The sequence below is a fragment of the Denticeps clupeoides genome, chromosome 17 (assembly GCF_900700375.1).
Source record: "Denticeps clupeoides chromosome 17, fDenClu1.1, whole genome shotgun sequence".
Taxonomy (NCBI): Eukaryota; Metazoa; Chordata; class Actinopteri; order Clupeiformes; family Denticipitidae; genus Denticeps; species Denticeps clupeoides.
In genome coordinates this window covers 1,215,019-1,229,801 of record NC_041723.1, presented here as the reverse complement: position 1 = coordinate 1,229,801, position 14,783 = coordinate 1,215,019, and the positions used below count along the sequence as shown (strand labels likewise).

The window sequence follows — 14,783 nt, the reverse complement described above, 5'->3', positions numbered from 1 at the left end:
TATATATATATATGTGTGTATGTGTGTGTGTGTGTGTGTGTGTGTGTGTGTGTGTAGTGGATATTATTGGGTGTTTGGAATCACGTCTGGAGTGAAAGAGGATCCATGCAAAAGATTTCAAATACTGTCTTGTAACACCAGAATATTGGAATATATTTACGTTTCGTGCAACATTTACACCTGTATCTGACTGGTTTAACATGCAAGCTCTTGTTATATTCTCAGTGATCATTTAAACCAGTTTTTTTTTTTTTTTTTTAATTGCATTGCAGAATAAAAATGTAGTCCAGGGCTATTGATGGCGATACAAAATATTGTCAATTTGCCTAGTAAGGTAATGTTTAGAACTGTTCCAAGCGTTCCAACAAGTATACTTTATACCCTACTTGAACTCTATTAGTCAGAGTTATATAGACTAGTGTGGCCAGTGGTGGCCTAGCGATTTACTCTGTAAAGTTTGACCGCTGCAGTCTTTACATTTTTTTTTTTTATATCGTTAAGCGTTTCTTTAGAGAACAAATGGAGGTAATAATAAATCATGTTTTTGTAATAAATGTTTAAATGGTAAAAACCGATTCCCGCACACACATACACTGCGCGGCTGAAGCATTGGGCGAAAAACTTCATATCCCACAATTCCACGGGGGTGGATCTTGGGGGGGGTTCACTACAACGACCACAATGCACTGCGACGGACCGGCGATCAGGAATACATGTTTGCTCAAGCCGCGCAGATTTCCCCTGACGTGAGTTTCACCATTAGTTTTGAACATCTCGTGTTCCGATTTGTGTAGATTCTACGAATCTCCCACAATTACGTGTGCTGTGAAGTTGGCATAATAACCGGGCGCTTTGTTCACTTTTGCTGAACTCGGACGTGTGGGAGGGTTAGCAGGCTAGGCTAACGCCAACTCACCGGGAGTGAACACGAGCTGAAGGGAGAGATTCTCTTATCTTATCTGTTGCTTCTGTTAGGAACTCGTTTTCTATGCAGGTGGCCCACAACATTCCTGGTCAAAACAGAACGCATGGAATTTACTACCTGTAATGTTTCGTCACTTTAAAAAGTTCCCAAATTCACTATGTTTTCAACGTTAGATGATGTTTTGTGATCATGCGTTTGTATTTTCCCCGGTCGTTGGACATGGACGCCTCTGGTAGGCCAAGTTACGGTGCTGTGTGTGTAAAACGTGCAAAACGGACCGACATCCTGGCTGTGATTTCCGTTAAACTCACGGGCCCTGATCACCAGACCAGCTCTGGATTTAAAATATGTCTGATCTCTGTAAATTAAAATGAGGCTACTGCACCAAATACCACGTTTTTTCCCCCGTTCTCTAATAGAGAATTAAAATTGCCCTTCCCAAACTCTCCCACACCGCCCCTCTGCTACGTTCCCTCCACTGGCTCCCAGTATCTGCACGCATCAGGTTCAAAATACTGATGCTGGCCTACAAAGCCAAACATGGAGCAGCACCATCCTACCTCACAGCCCTTATTACACCTCGCACTGCACCTCGTATACTCCGAGCCTCCAGTACTGCTCGCCTGGTCCCTCCATCTCTGAAGGTACGAGGAAGACGCTCATCTAGACTCTTCTCCGTCTTGGCCCCTCGGTGGTGGAATGAACTTCCAGCTCAGTCACTGAGCACCTTCACACGGCAGCTCAAGACCTTCCTCTTTACAGAAGATTTAGATGAACTTGTAACCTTCTTCTTGTCTGACTTCTGTATAGAAACTATAACAGAGTGAATAAAAAGATTGTATTCATAGTTGGGGGTCCTAATGAACCAGAACTGATCACTTCATCGATGGTAACATGGAAGCACGTTGCAAGTCGCTCTGGATAAGGGCGTCTGCCAAATGCCGTAAATGTAAATGTAAAATTGATGATTTAAATTAAATGTGGGTGGTAGTAGTCAAGTGGGTAACACACTCGCCTGTGAGAAAGAACCCAGGTTCGAACCCCACTTACTACCATTGTCTCCCTGAACAAGACACTTAACGTCTTACTGGGGGCAGGAGACTGAGATTAATCTGTCATAATTATGTTTCCTTTACAACGTAACGCTTGCACAAATATTATTTATACGCTGCTTTTACGTATACGCTGTTTTATTAATCAGCTTTGGGGCTGTGATTTATCAGATTATTATTTTTTTTTAATCCCGCTAAATTAACGGCCGTTTGGACATTTTTTCAAATTTGAAACATGCTTTTTAGTTTCAGAACTGGGAAGAAACACGCACCTGAGTTGGGACCATGGACCAGGCCAACAACGCAGAGGTATGCCCAGAACCAGGCTCGGCCCGCAGTTCAGGCTAACAGGGTAATTATTGATCGGCATTCTGTTCTGTTTTTAGGATGACCCCGTTGGATCTCCTGAAGATGGTTCCCAGGCAAGGTTCCCCTTAGGACTTTGTGAGTTTTATTTATTTATTTATTTATTTTTATTTAAATGGATTCTTTGTTGATTGCTCTCGAGGGCCTGAGATTAAAGGTCCACTATTATGAAAATGTGACTGTGAGATGATTTAACATGAATTAATCTCCCATTAATTAAGTTCCCCTGGCCTGTTTATGGTCCTGCCGTGGCTAGAAATGCCGATATTTAGGTTATTCTGCTACACCGTTCAGAGAGCAGCAGCTCAGACGGTCGGATCTGAAATTTGTCTACTTACGACATTTCTCATACTTTATTCGCCCAGAGAATCCCTCCCCCCCAAAAACATCTCCACTGACCGTCATGGCTTCCTTTCTCCTCCTCATTAGCATTTAAAGCTACAGACACTGGAACGGCGCGTCCTGGGAAATCTTATTGTGGGATTGGATCAAAGTGGCAGTAATTCTGCACAAAGTTTGAATTTCGGAAAGAGACGTCAGATACAGTAGGGGTGTGTTGGCAAGGATCTCACAAAATGATACATATCACAATAAGATTATATAACAATATATTGTGCTACTGTACATATTGCGATATTCTACAGTTCAGTGAAAACGTAAAATCGGAGGCGAGGTACAAGATGCTGTGATCGTTTTGTCATGTTTTGCGATTTAGCTGAAAGGCCAATCAGTAATTTAAAGTACCCTGCAACCCTTCGAATACGAATCCGATTCCTTTACCAGTTAGGCCACCATTGCCCAATTTGTTCTGAAGGTGCACGTCTGTGTGTGTGTTCCTGTCCTCTTTAGCAAATGCAGAAGCGCTGGAAGTCTTGTGGCAGATGCGTGCCAGTCGCCGACAAGTGGACCCTGCACTGCCCAGCACCGTCACCCGACTGACCACGCCCGAAGGCAGCATGGTGTATCTGGTGGGCACGGCCCATTTCAGCGACAGCAGCAAGAACGACGTTGCCACGGTGAGGCTGTGAAATGCACTAATGCAGCTTTACTCCATTTTATTCTTTTTTTTTTTTTTTTTACGACCAACTCCAGCCCAGATATTGGTCATATTGAAAATGGCTGTTAATGATGGATAATATTTTTTTTAAATGGGCAAACAATGGAATTTCTTAATGACCCTAAATGACCTTTTCCTTTATTATTAGGCAAGACATTTATTTATCTAGCACATTATCATACACAGGGGTCATTCAGTGTGCTTTAAAAAAAACAAAGAGAACAGCATAAAATACAGCATTAAATATGTGTGTTACTTTCTCACCCTTTGAACATAACTCCTGGGTATTCCATAAACAGCTCAGAGGCGAGGACCATGTGGAATTCCAAAGAAATGCAGTTTTAAGCTGGTTTCTTAAGCTGTCAGCTGGTGGGGCAGATCTGATATGGCTTGGTAGTTGGTTCCAGCGTTTGGCTACAACCACCATGTTTAGATTTGGCCCTTCTCACCATAGGTCTGAGAGACCTACTAGGATAAAATATCCTTCAAACATATCAGATATATATTTAGGGCCTAAACCATTAACTTGTACACAATTAATAGTGCTTTAAATGTCCCCTATTATGTTTGTCCCCCTAATTCTGTATCTGAAGTCTCTTTCTGAAATTAAGCCGTGGTGCAGAATTACAGCCACGTTGATCCAGTCCCACAATGAGATTTCGCCGTCGTCATAAGGGGACAAATTCCAGATCTGACCGTCTGAGCTGCCGCTCTCTGAAAGTCGAAGCAGAATGACCTAAACACTCATTACACCTCTTGCCATTTCTAGCCACTGCAGGACCGCAGACAGGCTCGTATTAATATTAATTTCACTTTGCGCGATTGATTTTAAAATGTCCCCCACGTTTAAAAACAATCCTGTACTGAAATGGAAGCCGGTGTAAAGACTGAGCAAAGCACCGTCCCCACACACTGCTCCCCGGGCGCCTGTCATGGCCGCCCACTGCTCATTCAGGTTGATGGTTAAATACAGAGGACACGTTTCACCGTGTGCTGTGTCTCACAATGAAAATCGCTTCACTTTTTATTTATTTTTTTATTCTTCCCTTCGTCTGGTCCAGACGATCCGTGCGGTGCAGCCCGACGTCGTGGTGGTGGAGTTGTGTCAGTACAGGGTTTCCATGCTGAAAATGGACGAGACAACGCTGCTGAAGGAGGCGAAAGACATCAACCTGGACAAGGTGCAGCAGGCCATCAAACAGGTGTGGCACCGGTAGACCTTCACGTTACTCCGAATGTCCTCTCTGCATAGCTGGAAACTCATGGCGTTCGCTCTTCGGCAGAACGGAGTCATGTCTGGCCTGATGCAGATCTTGCTGCTCAAGGTCTCGGCACACATCACCGAGCAGCTGGGCATGGCGCCGGGCGGGGAGTTCAGAGAAGCCTTCAAGGAGGCAAGTCTGTCTGTTCCTCGAGGGAGCCGGATCGGTGTGGCTTCGCAGGTCCCCTGACCCCTTCCTCTGACCCCTCCAGGCAGGAAAAGTCCCCTTCTGTAAGTTCCACCTGGGAGATCGGCCCATTCCCGTGACGTTCAAGCGCGCCATTGCCGCCTTGAGCCTGTGGCAGAAGGCCAAGCTGGCCTGGGGTCTCTGTTTCCTGTCCGATCCCATCAGGTGAGAAATGCCGGAGAGTATTGGAATATTCCGAAAAAGGTTCCGGAGAGTGGCGCTGATCTGGTTCTCCCGAATTCCCGGCGGCAGCAAAGAGGACGTGGAGAAGTGCAAGCAGAAGGACCTGCTGGAGCAGACCATGTCGGAGATGATCGGCGAGTTCCCGGCGCTGCACCGCACCATCGTTGCAGAGCGCGACGTCTACCTCGCCCACACGCTCCGCCAGGCCGCGCGCTGCGTGGAGGCGCCGCCTAACAACCAGAGTGAGTCCCGCCTCCACAGCGACAGCACTCGTCCCTGTGCTGATGGCTCAGTCTCATATATGCAAACGTGCGTGTCTGCAGAAGTACCAGCTGTAGTTGTCGGCGTGGTGGGCATCGGCCACGTACCTGGGATTGAGCAGAACTGGGACCAGGAGCTCAACGTGCAGGAGATCCTCAGGTGTGTGTGAACAGCATCTTGTCTGGTCCGTAGCGAAGCAGATGATCCTGCTTCAGTCTGTATTTATTCAAGTCGTCCTCTCAGTAACCCCCGACTATTGGCCCGTATTATACTACATTTACGGCATTTACCAGTCAGTAGTTACAGGGACAGTCCCCCCCTGTCTTGCTTGGGGACACAATGGTAGTAAGTGGGGTGTGAACCTGGTTCTTCTGGTTCACAGGCGACTGTGTTACCCGCTACGCCACTAACACCCTAATACTCCTGGTCAGGGTGTATCATGTCTGGGTGGTAGTCGCCTGTGAACCAGAAGACCCAGGTTCAAACCCCACTTACTACCATCGTGTCCCTGAGCAGGACACTTAACCCTGAATGTCTCCAGGGGGGGGGACTGTCCCTGTAACTACAGACTGTAAACACTGTAAATGTAAATGTGTCCTCCTCGCTAATCAGGTTTCAAAGTTTCTTTGTAAAAAATATCCCCTCATGTGCGGAACGAGAAAACATTTCCTTGAAATCGATGCTCACCAGAGGAAACGAACTATCGAACGCACACCACGACTTTTTAACCGATGGCAAAAGCTATTTCATACGACTAGAAATGAGCTAATATTTTAATGATCTGGTGAAATGATCCGAGTTTCCTGTCTTGTTGCAGCGTCGCTCCTCCATCGCGCTTCGGCTGGCTGCTACGGACCGCGGCCAAGGGTGCCGTGGTCGGCATGCTGGGATACGCGTGTTACCGCGCCGGAACGGGCGTGGCCCGGGTTCTGCTGAACGCGCCCGCGACCCAGTCGCTGCTGGCCAACGCGAAGCCCTCTGCTGTCTGACGCCCCGCCCGCGGCCACTACCTCCTCCCGTCCCCGGCCGACCCGGGACAGGGCCGTCACCGGGGACACCGTTAGCCTTAATGAGTGGGGACCGGCTGGGGCCGCCGCTCCCACTCGCACTGCCAAAGAACCCGGACGGCACCCTTCCTGACTCTTTCTTCTCGAACTAATTGTGAGAGATTTTTTTTTTGCTGTTTTTTTTTTTTTTCATTTTCTTTTTAATGAATTAGCAGCGCGTCCTTCGCCTCTTCAGTTCCCTGCTCCACTTTACCTGCCAGTTCTGTTTTTAGAAACGATGAGTTACCTCTCCTGCCTACGGCAGACCAAGCACATCTCGAAGGTTTCACGTATGAATTTTAAAACTTCCGTCGCCAAATTCAGTCCCTCGGGGCTGTACTATATTAGAACCGTTAGCCCCTCTGGTTATCGTTGATGTTTTCCTTTCATCGTTGGGCGTATTGAGGTATTAATTTGTTCGGTAGAACGACCCGGCCGTGACTTTTTACCCTGAAGTGTGGAAAGAGTCTGACTTAAACCAGTTTTCTGCCGCCTACGGTGGAGGAACACAGTGCCTGCCGTCGTTCAGGTCCCTGCTGACAATCTCGAGTAGCCACTGCAGCCTTGGTGGGACCGCGAGGATGATGGTGATGCCGCTGGCCGTTGTGATCCAGGTCACTTTTACTGCTGTAATGACAGTGAAGCGAGATCAACATGCCGGAACTCCACACACTACACATGCTGTTATCCAGAAACACGCACTTTCCTCAAACCCGTTGGTTTAACTGGACGTGTCTCAGGACCCCGACGTCTCTGATGGGGGTGTCGGCGTCACCTGCAATGCACCGCTCTGACTCGAATTGCCCGTTTTTAAAACCGGTAGAACCCTCCTGGTTCCTTTCTAAATGCTGCGCTCTCAGGAGGAGGGTGGGGGTTCACTACTGATCGGAATGTGTGGTCCAGGCTGTTGTGTCCGCGGTACTTGCAGGGAAATGCCTTATTTATATACGCCGCTGCCTTTTTTTAAAAAGTTGTGCTTTTAGTTTCGCTTCGGCATGCTGTCGGCCTCAGTGGAGTGGGCGTGGCCTCGGGGGGGTGGGTGGGAACGTTCGGAAGGGCGCCGAACGTCCACCGGCCGGGCCCGCCGTCACCTTCGGATTCCTGAATGCACAGCTACTATGCACACTGAGCCACAGAATGTAGGATGTACACGCGCCATTGGCCCAGGGCCCGGTGAATTTGGTGGCTGTATTATATTTGCACAAGACTGAACAGGGGGAAGCCTCCTGCGTCCCTTAGACTGGAATGATGAAGAGTCCGACATGCAAAGGGGTCAGTAATAATAATAATAATTTTTTTACAAAAATGTAAAAACTCTAATGCATAAGTCATCACACGTAAATATGAAAGCCCACTTGGTTTCCATCTGTTCCTGATTGCTCTGCAGAAGCATGAATAGTTAGGCCATATCTTATCAAGCCAGTGTTGCTCCTCTTAAAGTAAAAGTTTTCAGTGGTATTGCATTGTTAAGCCAAATATGAGCGATACTCCAAATTTGCTAAATAAACAATTGTACTGTATGGAATTCAGTGGTTTTGTCTTTTTATTTTTTCTATTGTAATTATGGTCTATACAGGATGAAACGAAGAAAATGTTAACTCTTGTGATTTTAGTGAAGTCATTATGGAAAAATAACTGCATTGGACCCAACCCTGGGGACACACTCACACACACATGATAGTGAGTTGCCTTATAATCGGGTATTAGGGAAAATGTATTCAAATGTGTATTTTTATGTTTAAAAAAAGTAATCAGAAGGTCGCTGGTTCAAATCCAGAGGCGCCAAGATGCCACCGAGGTCCCCTTGATGAAGGTACCGTCCCCAACACACCACTCGTAGTAGCCTAGCGGGTAACACACTCGCCTGTGAACCAGAAGACCCAGGTTCAAACCCCACTTACTACCATCGTGTCCCTGAGCAAGACACTTAACCCTGAGTGTATTCCAGGGGGGGACTGTCCCTGTAAGTCGCTCTGGATAAGTGCTGCAGTGTTTCACAATCACTTCACTTTAGATGGTCCATTTTGATGGACATTTTCAGCACTTGATCTACTTTTTCAGTATTAATAATAATTTTAAAAAAAGGCTTTTTGTATTTACGAGTTTCGCTCTGGATCAGGGCGTAAATTTGGTTCCTTCCCGTCTTGCGATTCTGGTCGGACTCAAAACAAACTCATAACAAAAGGGGTGGTCCATTTTGATGGACATTTTCAGCACTTACACAGTCCTGATTGGACATAAGTGGCCTATCCAACAAGGCTTTGAACTGGTCCCCATCTACTTCCAAAGATGTGAGTCTTCAGCTGTAGTTGTGCTGTCAACTGTTCCATTAAATATAACTGGGCGGGGGGTGGTTCAGGTTTCAACCAATAAGTTGTTATCATTTTCTTGCAGCCATTAGTAGGAGATGTAGCAAAGTTCCTGGTCCTGGGACAGATAGTCCGGGAATTTGTCAAGTACACTACATTTTTAGTAATAATAATAATAATTTTAAAAAGGTTACTTGCCGTATTTACGGGTTTCGCTCTGGGTCGGGGCGTATATTTGGTTCCTTCCCGGCTCGCGTTTCCGGTTGGACTCATAACAAACTCATAACAAAAGGGGTGGTCCATTTTGATGGACATTTTCAGCACTTACACTACATTTTTAGTATTAATAATAACTTTAAAAGGCTTCTTGTAGTATTTACGGGTTTCGCTCTGGATCGGGGCGTAAATTTGGTTTTCGCGTTTCCGGTCGGACTCATAACAAATCCGCACCGCGGTAGCAACATGGCCGCCGGTGGATGGCTGCACTAGGGGCTGGTGTGCGCCGGGCCGCTCCGTTCGGGTCCGCACTCGTCCTCCCCCGCCGCCCGTGTGCGCCCGGCATGGATGGCATGGGCTCGACGGCGAGTCGTTCCGCCCTCGAACGTCTGCAGTTCGACAACGCGGCGCTCCGGACGCTTCCGCTGGACCCGTCGGAGGAGCCCGGGGTCCGGCTGGTGCGCGGCGCCTGCTTCTCCCGGGTCCGGCCCAGCCCGCTGACGAACCCGCGCTTCGTGGCCGTGTCGGCCGGCGCCCTGGCCCTGATCGGCGTGGGCGCGGAGGAGGTCCTCGGCGACCCGCGGGGCCCGGAGTACCTGAGCGGATCCAGGCTGATGCCGGGCTCGGAGCCGGCCGCGCACTGCTACTGCGGACACCAGTTCGGACAGTTCGCGGGGCAGCTGGGCGACGGAGCGGCGTGTTACCTGGGCGAGGTGAAGGCCCCGCAGGGCCGGTGGGAGGTCCAGGTGAAGGGTGCCGGTGTGACCCCGTACTCCAGGTAAATAAATTCGAATACGTTTATAACCACAGGACACCAGACAATAAGAGTAGTAAAACTACCGAAAAACATTGTTCCTTACCCAGTTCTAACTTTTTTTTTTTTTTTTAAAGTATAGTGGTCCAAAGCTGGACCACTGCTCAGTGGCACCTTGGTGGCTCGGCATTCGAACCCGCAACCTTCTAATTACGGGGCCACCTCCTTAACCGCTAGGCCACCACTGACCCACAGGGGTACTGTGACGCTGACCCGTTTAGAGTTTTAGAAACAATTAGCAAGATCTCTCGCTCTACCCTAAACTTCACTGGTAACCAATGAAGTGAGTGCAGAATCGGGGAACGTGGTCCCGCATTCGCTTGTTGCAGCTGATGGGTTAAGGACCGACCAATACCAAAGTATAATGAATTACAGTAATCCAGCCGTGAGGCGATAAATGCCTGGATTTAATGGGATGCATGGAAATAAGACATTATTATTATTATTATTATTATTATTTTAATAAAGTTCATGATGATTACTGAGTACATGCTGAAAGCAACACGTTCCTCCTAAAAAAATATGACGTGGCATGAATCCAGGCAGGCTGACGGCCGGAAGGTCCTGAGGTCCAGCATCCGAGAGTTTCTGTGCAGCGAAGCGGTCTTCGCGCTGGGTATACCCACCACCAGGGCCGGCTCTGTGGTGACCTCTGACTCCAAGGTCGCCAGGGACGTGTTCTACCGCGGGAACCCCGTTCTGGAGAGGTGCTCTGTGGTCCTCCGTATCGCCCCCACCTTCATCAGGTCAGCCTCCATTTTATTAACAGGCATTTACCAGACGCCCTTATCCAGAGTGACTTGCAGTCAGTAGTTACGGGGACAGTCCCCCCCTGGAGACACTCAGGGTTAAGTGTCCTGCTCAGGGACACGATGGTAGTAAGTGGGGTTTGAACTTGGGTCTTCTGGTCCATAGGTGTGTGGTGTTACCCGCTAGACTACTACCACCCCTCCACCATCTCTAAGCCGTGTTGGCCGCCACCGTTTATTGTAGGTGTGTTAGGAAATATCCACAAAGCAATATATCGCGATATTTTATGTGGTGATATTGTATTGATACAAGGACATCGAATATCGATATTTTTGTATACAAGTTGGCAACCTTCTGATTATGGGGCCACTTCCTTAACCGCTAGACCGCCACTGCCACATACAATACTGTACAGTATCACAATATATCATGATATAATTGTATGGTAACCAGCGTATCTTGATGCGTATCGTATCGTGAGATCGTTGTTTCTTGTCTGTGTGGCATTTATGTTTCTTCTGGTTTTCGATGTGTCTGCAGGTTTGGCTCGTTTGAGATCTTCAAGAAGGCCGATGAGCTCACTGGCCGACAGGGGCCGAGCTACGGCTGCGATCACATCAGAACACAGATGCTGGACTACGTCATCGAAACCTTCTTCCCTGAAATCCAGCAGAACCACAATGATAAAGTAGAGAGGAACGCGGCTTTCTTCAGGGAGGTGAGCTGCTTTTTATATACAGTAGAGGACAAAAGTCTGGAGACACCTTCTCATTCAACGTGTTTTCTTTATCTTCATGACCATTTACGTTGTAGATTCTCCCTGAAGGCATCAAAACTATGAATGAACACATGTGGAGTTCTGTACTTAACAAAAAAAGATGAAATAAGTGAAAACATGTTTTATATTCTAGTTTCTTTGCTCTGATTACTGCTTTGCACACTCTTGGCATTCTCTCGATGAGCTTCAAGAGGTCGTCACCTGAAATGCTTCTCCAACAGTCTTGAAGGAGTTCCCAGAGGTGTTTAGCACTTGTTGGTCCAGCTCACCCCAAACCATCTGGATTGGGTTCAGGTCCGGTGACTGTGGAGGTCAGGTCTCCACTTTTTGTTAAGTACAGAACTCCACATGTGTTCATTCATAGTTCTGATGCCTTCAGTGAGAATCTACCAAAGTAAATGGTCACGAAAATAAAGAAAACACATTGAATGGGAAGGTGTCCAAACTTTTGGTCTGTACAGTATATATGCGTATGGCAGCTTTCACAGATCGAGTACTGACTGGCGAGATGATGTTGCATCTTTATGAAAATGGCAAAGTGTAATAAACGTGCTAATTTGCCTAATAGGTAACGGTGCGGACAGCTCGCATGGTGGCTCAGTGGCAGTGTGTGGGCTTCTGTCATGGAGTTCTCAACACGGACAACATGAGCATTCTCGGATTAACGCTGGACTACGGGCCCTTCGGCTTCATGGACAGGTCAGAAGCCCACCCTGCAGCTGGCCACGCCTTGTTCGTGTTTTAAATGACTCTGCAATTTTAAATGTGGCTGGTAGTGACGCTGCAGTTTTAAATGTGGCTGGTAGTGACCATTACCAGCAACCACCAGTCTTGAGTTCCAGTGGAATGGCTCTGTGTTTGCCAATGCAAGCCTGTCATTGATTTATCAGACTAGAATATGTTCTGCCAGAATGTAAAGAAGCAAGTTATAACTATTTAAAACTTGCACAGGTTTCATGTTTCTTTACTTTACTTTACTTGGCAGACGCTTTTTCTCCAAAGCGACTTACAAGAGGAAGACACCAGGAATTCTCATTCGGTTTCTATAGATTTTGAGTTACAAAACTAAGATCCCTGATAAGGCCCAACTTGTCAGGAAAAGAACATGGTAGGAAATTGTTAAGTGCCAGACAAAGAAAATTAATTTATTTTTTTAAAAATTGGTGCTGTGTGTGTGTGTGTGTGTGTTAGATTCGTCTGAAATACGTTTTGTACAAGTGTTTCTTAAAGGTTCTTAAATGTTTAATTTTTCTAAATGACCAGTAACTTTTGGGTGGTAGTAGCCTAGTGGGTAACACACTCGCCTGTGAACCAGAAGACCCGGGTTCAAATCCCACTTACTACCATCGTGTCCCTGAGCAGGACACTTAACCCTGAGTGTCTCCAGGGGGGGGACTGTCCCTGTAACTACTGATTGCAAGTCGCTCTGGATAAGGGCGTCTGATAAATGCTGTAAATGTAAAATGGCGTACTCTCTGTTATAACCTCGTGATTCTCTGTTTTCCAGGTTTGACCCCGACTTCGTCTGTAACGCGTCCGATAACTCGGGCCGCTACTCCTACCAGGCCCAGCCAGCGGTCTGCCACTGGAACCTGGCGCGCCTGGCGGAGGCGCTGGCTCCCGACCTGCCTGCCGAGCGCGCCGAGGCCGCGCTGGACGAGTACCAGGCCCTTTACAACGCCTTCTACCTGGCCAACATGAGGAGGAAGCTGGGCCTCCTGCGCAGGGAGGAGCCGGAGGACGAGATGCTGATCACTGAGCTGATGCAGACCATGCACGACACCGGTGAGGGCCGGAGCAACTTTTTAAATTGTGGAAGCTCTTCTCGACACGCCTGTTCCCTCAGGTGCTGACTTCACCAACACCTTCCGCTGCCTGAGCCAAGTGTCGTGCCCAGGGGAGGAAGGCAAGGATGGGGGCGGCGATGCGCTGAGGCAAGCCTCTGCGCTCCTGCTGGAGCAGTGTTCTTCTCTGGAGGAGCTGAAGGCCGCCAGCCGGCCCACCATGGACCCCCGGTGAGTAAAGAACTGCCCGCGACGCGATGTCTTGTTCCAGAAACGCAACTTGTCCCCGTCTCTCCGGCAGCGAGATGGCCATGCTGCTGTCCATGGCTCAGAGCAACCCTGGGCTCTTCAACGTGCTGGCCGACCGGAGGAGCGTCTCCAAGCAGCTGGAGCGCCTGGCGCGGCTCCGGGAGCTGCTGGACACCAGCGAAGAGCAGCTGAGGGCCAAACAGCGGGACGGCTGGAGCCGCTGGCTCCAAAAGTACAGGTGTGAGGTCGGGGAAGCTGGGCGTAGATGCCGGCGGAGAGTGAACTGATGGTGTGGTGTGCCGCAGGGAGAGGCTGCGGCGAGAGTTGGCCGGCGAGGGCGAGGATTCTGCTCTGCGGGAGGAGAGGGTGCGGGTGATGGACGGCACGAACCCCCGCGTGGTTCTCAGGAACTACATTGCCCAGAATGCAATAGAAGCAGCTGAGAACGGCGACTTCTCTGAGGTAAAAGCAAACTGAATCAATGAATCCACTGATTAATATTTACAACGGCACGAAAGAGAGGCTGTGCGTCAAAAGAGCCGCCAAAATGAATTGTGAGTCTTTACTTTACAAGCGTCTTCAAGCCAAACAAGTTCACATATGCCATTGTCCCAAACATGAATGTTCTTAATGTTCTTAGATGCCACTGAGCATAGTACAGTCCCCACACACTGCTCCCCGGGCGCCTGTCATGGCCGCCCACTGCTCACTCAGGGTGATGGTTAAAAGCAGAGGACACATTATTATTTATATCAGTTATATTTGACTGCCCTAAAATAAATACATCAAAGGTCTTCATGTTATGGGGATAAAACCTTCTGATTACGGGGCCCACCACTTACCAAAGGTCATTGTTTCATGACCAAAGACTATTCTTATATTAAGTATAATGAACCAAATGCAACAGTAGATGCATAGAAGTAAAGGAGATATTTCATTCATGTGAAACTATTCTTGTTAGTATAGAAGTGTAACGTGCTGGAGTGTGATGTCACCTATTGGCCAGAAGTGGTATTGCATTATTTTTATTTATTTATTTATTTATTTATTTATTTATTTATTTTTGCGAAAGTGAAATTTGTGTTGGAATCCGTAATTTGCTTATTCACAGAAATCCCGTTATCCATGTTCATTATAGAGCTCTGTGGCTCAACATTTTTGACATTATATCTGTAGATTTATAAATTACACCAGTACAATCTGTTTTGTCAGGTCCACCGTGTGCTGAAAGTTCTAGAAAAGCCCTTCAGTGCCATGCCGGGCCTGGAACAGCCTGGATGGGCCGGGCGCAGGGTGGAGGCAGACGACCTGAGAGAAGTGGAAGAGCGCAGTGCGCCGGGAAGTGCAGCCTGTGCGGTGGTCCCTTATGACAGTAAACCACCAGCATGGGCTGCGGAGATCTGTGTCACATGATCTTCATAAAGCCTTCATGACCCAAAGGCACATGACTTCAGAGAAGTGGGGCGTGTTTGTGTGGCTCTTAGTGGAGAAAATGTTTTTTTTATATATATATATATATATATATATATATATATATATATATAT

The 14,783-nt window shown here is 47.9% G+C and overlaps 2 protein-coding genes across 3 annotated transcripts; both read left to right on the top strand.

Moving 5' to 3' along the window:
- The first annotated feature begins 690 nt into the window (after positions 1-690).
- On the top strand, positions 691-7,863 carry trabd (TraB domain containing). Its single transcript, XM_028959311.1, has 10 exons — positions 691-746; positions 2,224-2,286; positions 2,364-2,421; positions 3,193-3,359; positions 4,462-4,602; positions 4,684-4,794; positions 4,874-5,013; positions 5,101-5,273; positions 5,355-5,451; positions 6,110-7,863. Exons 2-10 carry the CDS (start codon positions 2,263-2,265, stop codon positions 6,279-6,281), a joined length of 1,083 nt encoding a protein of 360 aa, XP_028815144.1. The 5' UTR covers positions 691-746; positions 2,224-2,262; the 3' UTR covers positions 6,282-7,863.
- Positions 7,864-8,758: 895 nt separating this feature from the next.
- Positions 8,759-14,761, top strand: selenoo1 (selenoprotein O1). Of its 2 annotated transcripts, none has more exons than XM_028959308.1 (9): positions 8,759-9,641; positions 10,220-10,423; positions 10,968-11,145; positions 11,774-11,904; positions 12,713-12,990; positions 13,052-13,220; positions 13,291-13,476; positions 13,544-13,700; positions 14,451-14,651. In XM_028959308.1, exons 1-9 carry the CDS (start codon positions 9,124-9,126, stop codon positions 14,649-14,651), a joined length of 2,022 nt encoding a protein of 673 aa, XP_028815141.1. In that variant the 5' UTR covers positions 8,759-9,123. The 2 variants fall into 2 exon arrangements, with proteins under 2 accessions (XP_028815141.1, XP_028815140.1); XM_028959307.1 differs by having other exon boundaries at positions 8,760-9,641; positions 14,451-14,761.
- The last annotated feature ends 22 nt before the right edge of the window (positions 14,762-14,783 follow it).

Bases quoted from the DNA above. Each gene is read 5' to 3' on its own strand.
- trabd (XM_028959311.1), top strand. From the start codon at position 2,263: ATGGACCAGGCCAACAACGCAGAG. The intron at 5,014-5,100 runs GTGAGAAATGCC...TCCCGGCGGCAG, and splicing joins TTCCTGTCCGATCCCATCAG to CAAAGAGGACGTGGAGAAGT. The intron at 5,452-6,109 runs GTGTGTGTGAAC...GTCTTGTTGCAG, and splicing joins AACGTGCAGGAGATCCTCAG to CGTCGCTCCTCCATCGCGCT.
- selenoo1 (XM_028959308.1), top strand. From the start codon at position 9,124: ATGGCTGCACTAGGGGCTGGTGTGCGCCGGGCCGCTCCGTTCGGGTCC. The intron at 10,424-10,967 runs GTCAGCCTCCAT...ATGTGTCTGCAG, and splicing joins ATCGCCCCCACCTTCATCAG to GTTTGGCTCGTTTGAGATCT. The intron at 13,477-13,543 runs GTGTGAGGTCGG...GGTGTGCCGCAG, and splicing joins CGCTGGCTCCAAAAGTACAG to GGAGAGGCTGCGGCGAGAGT.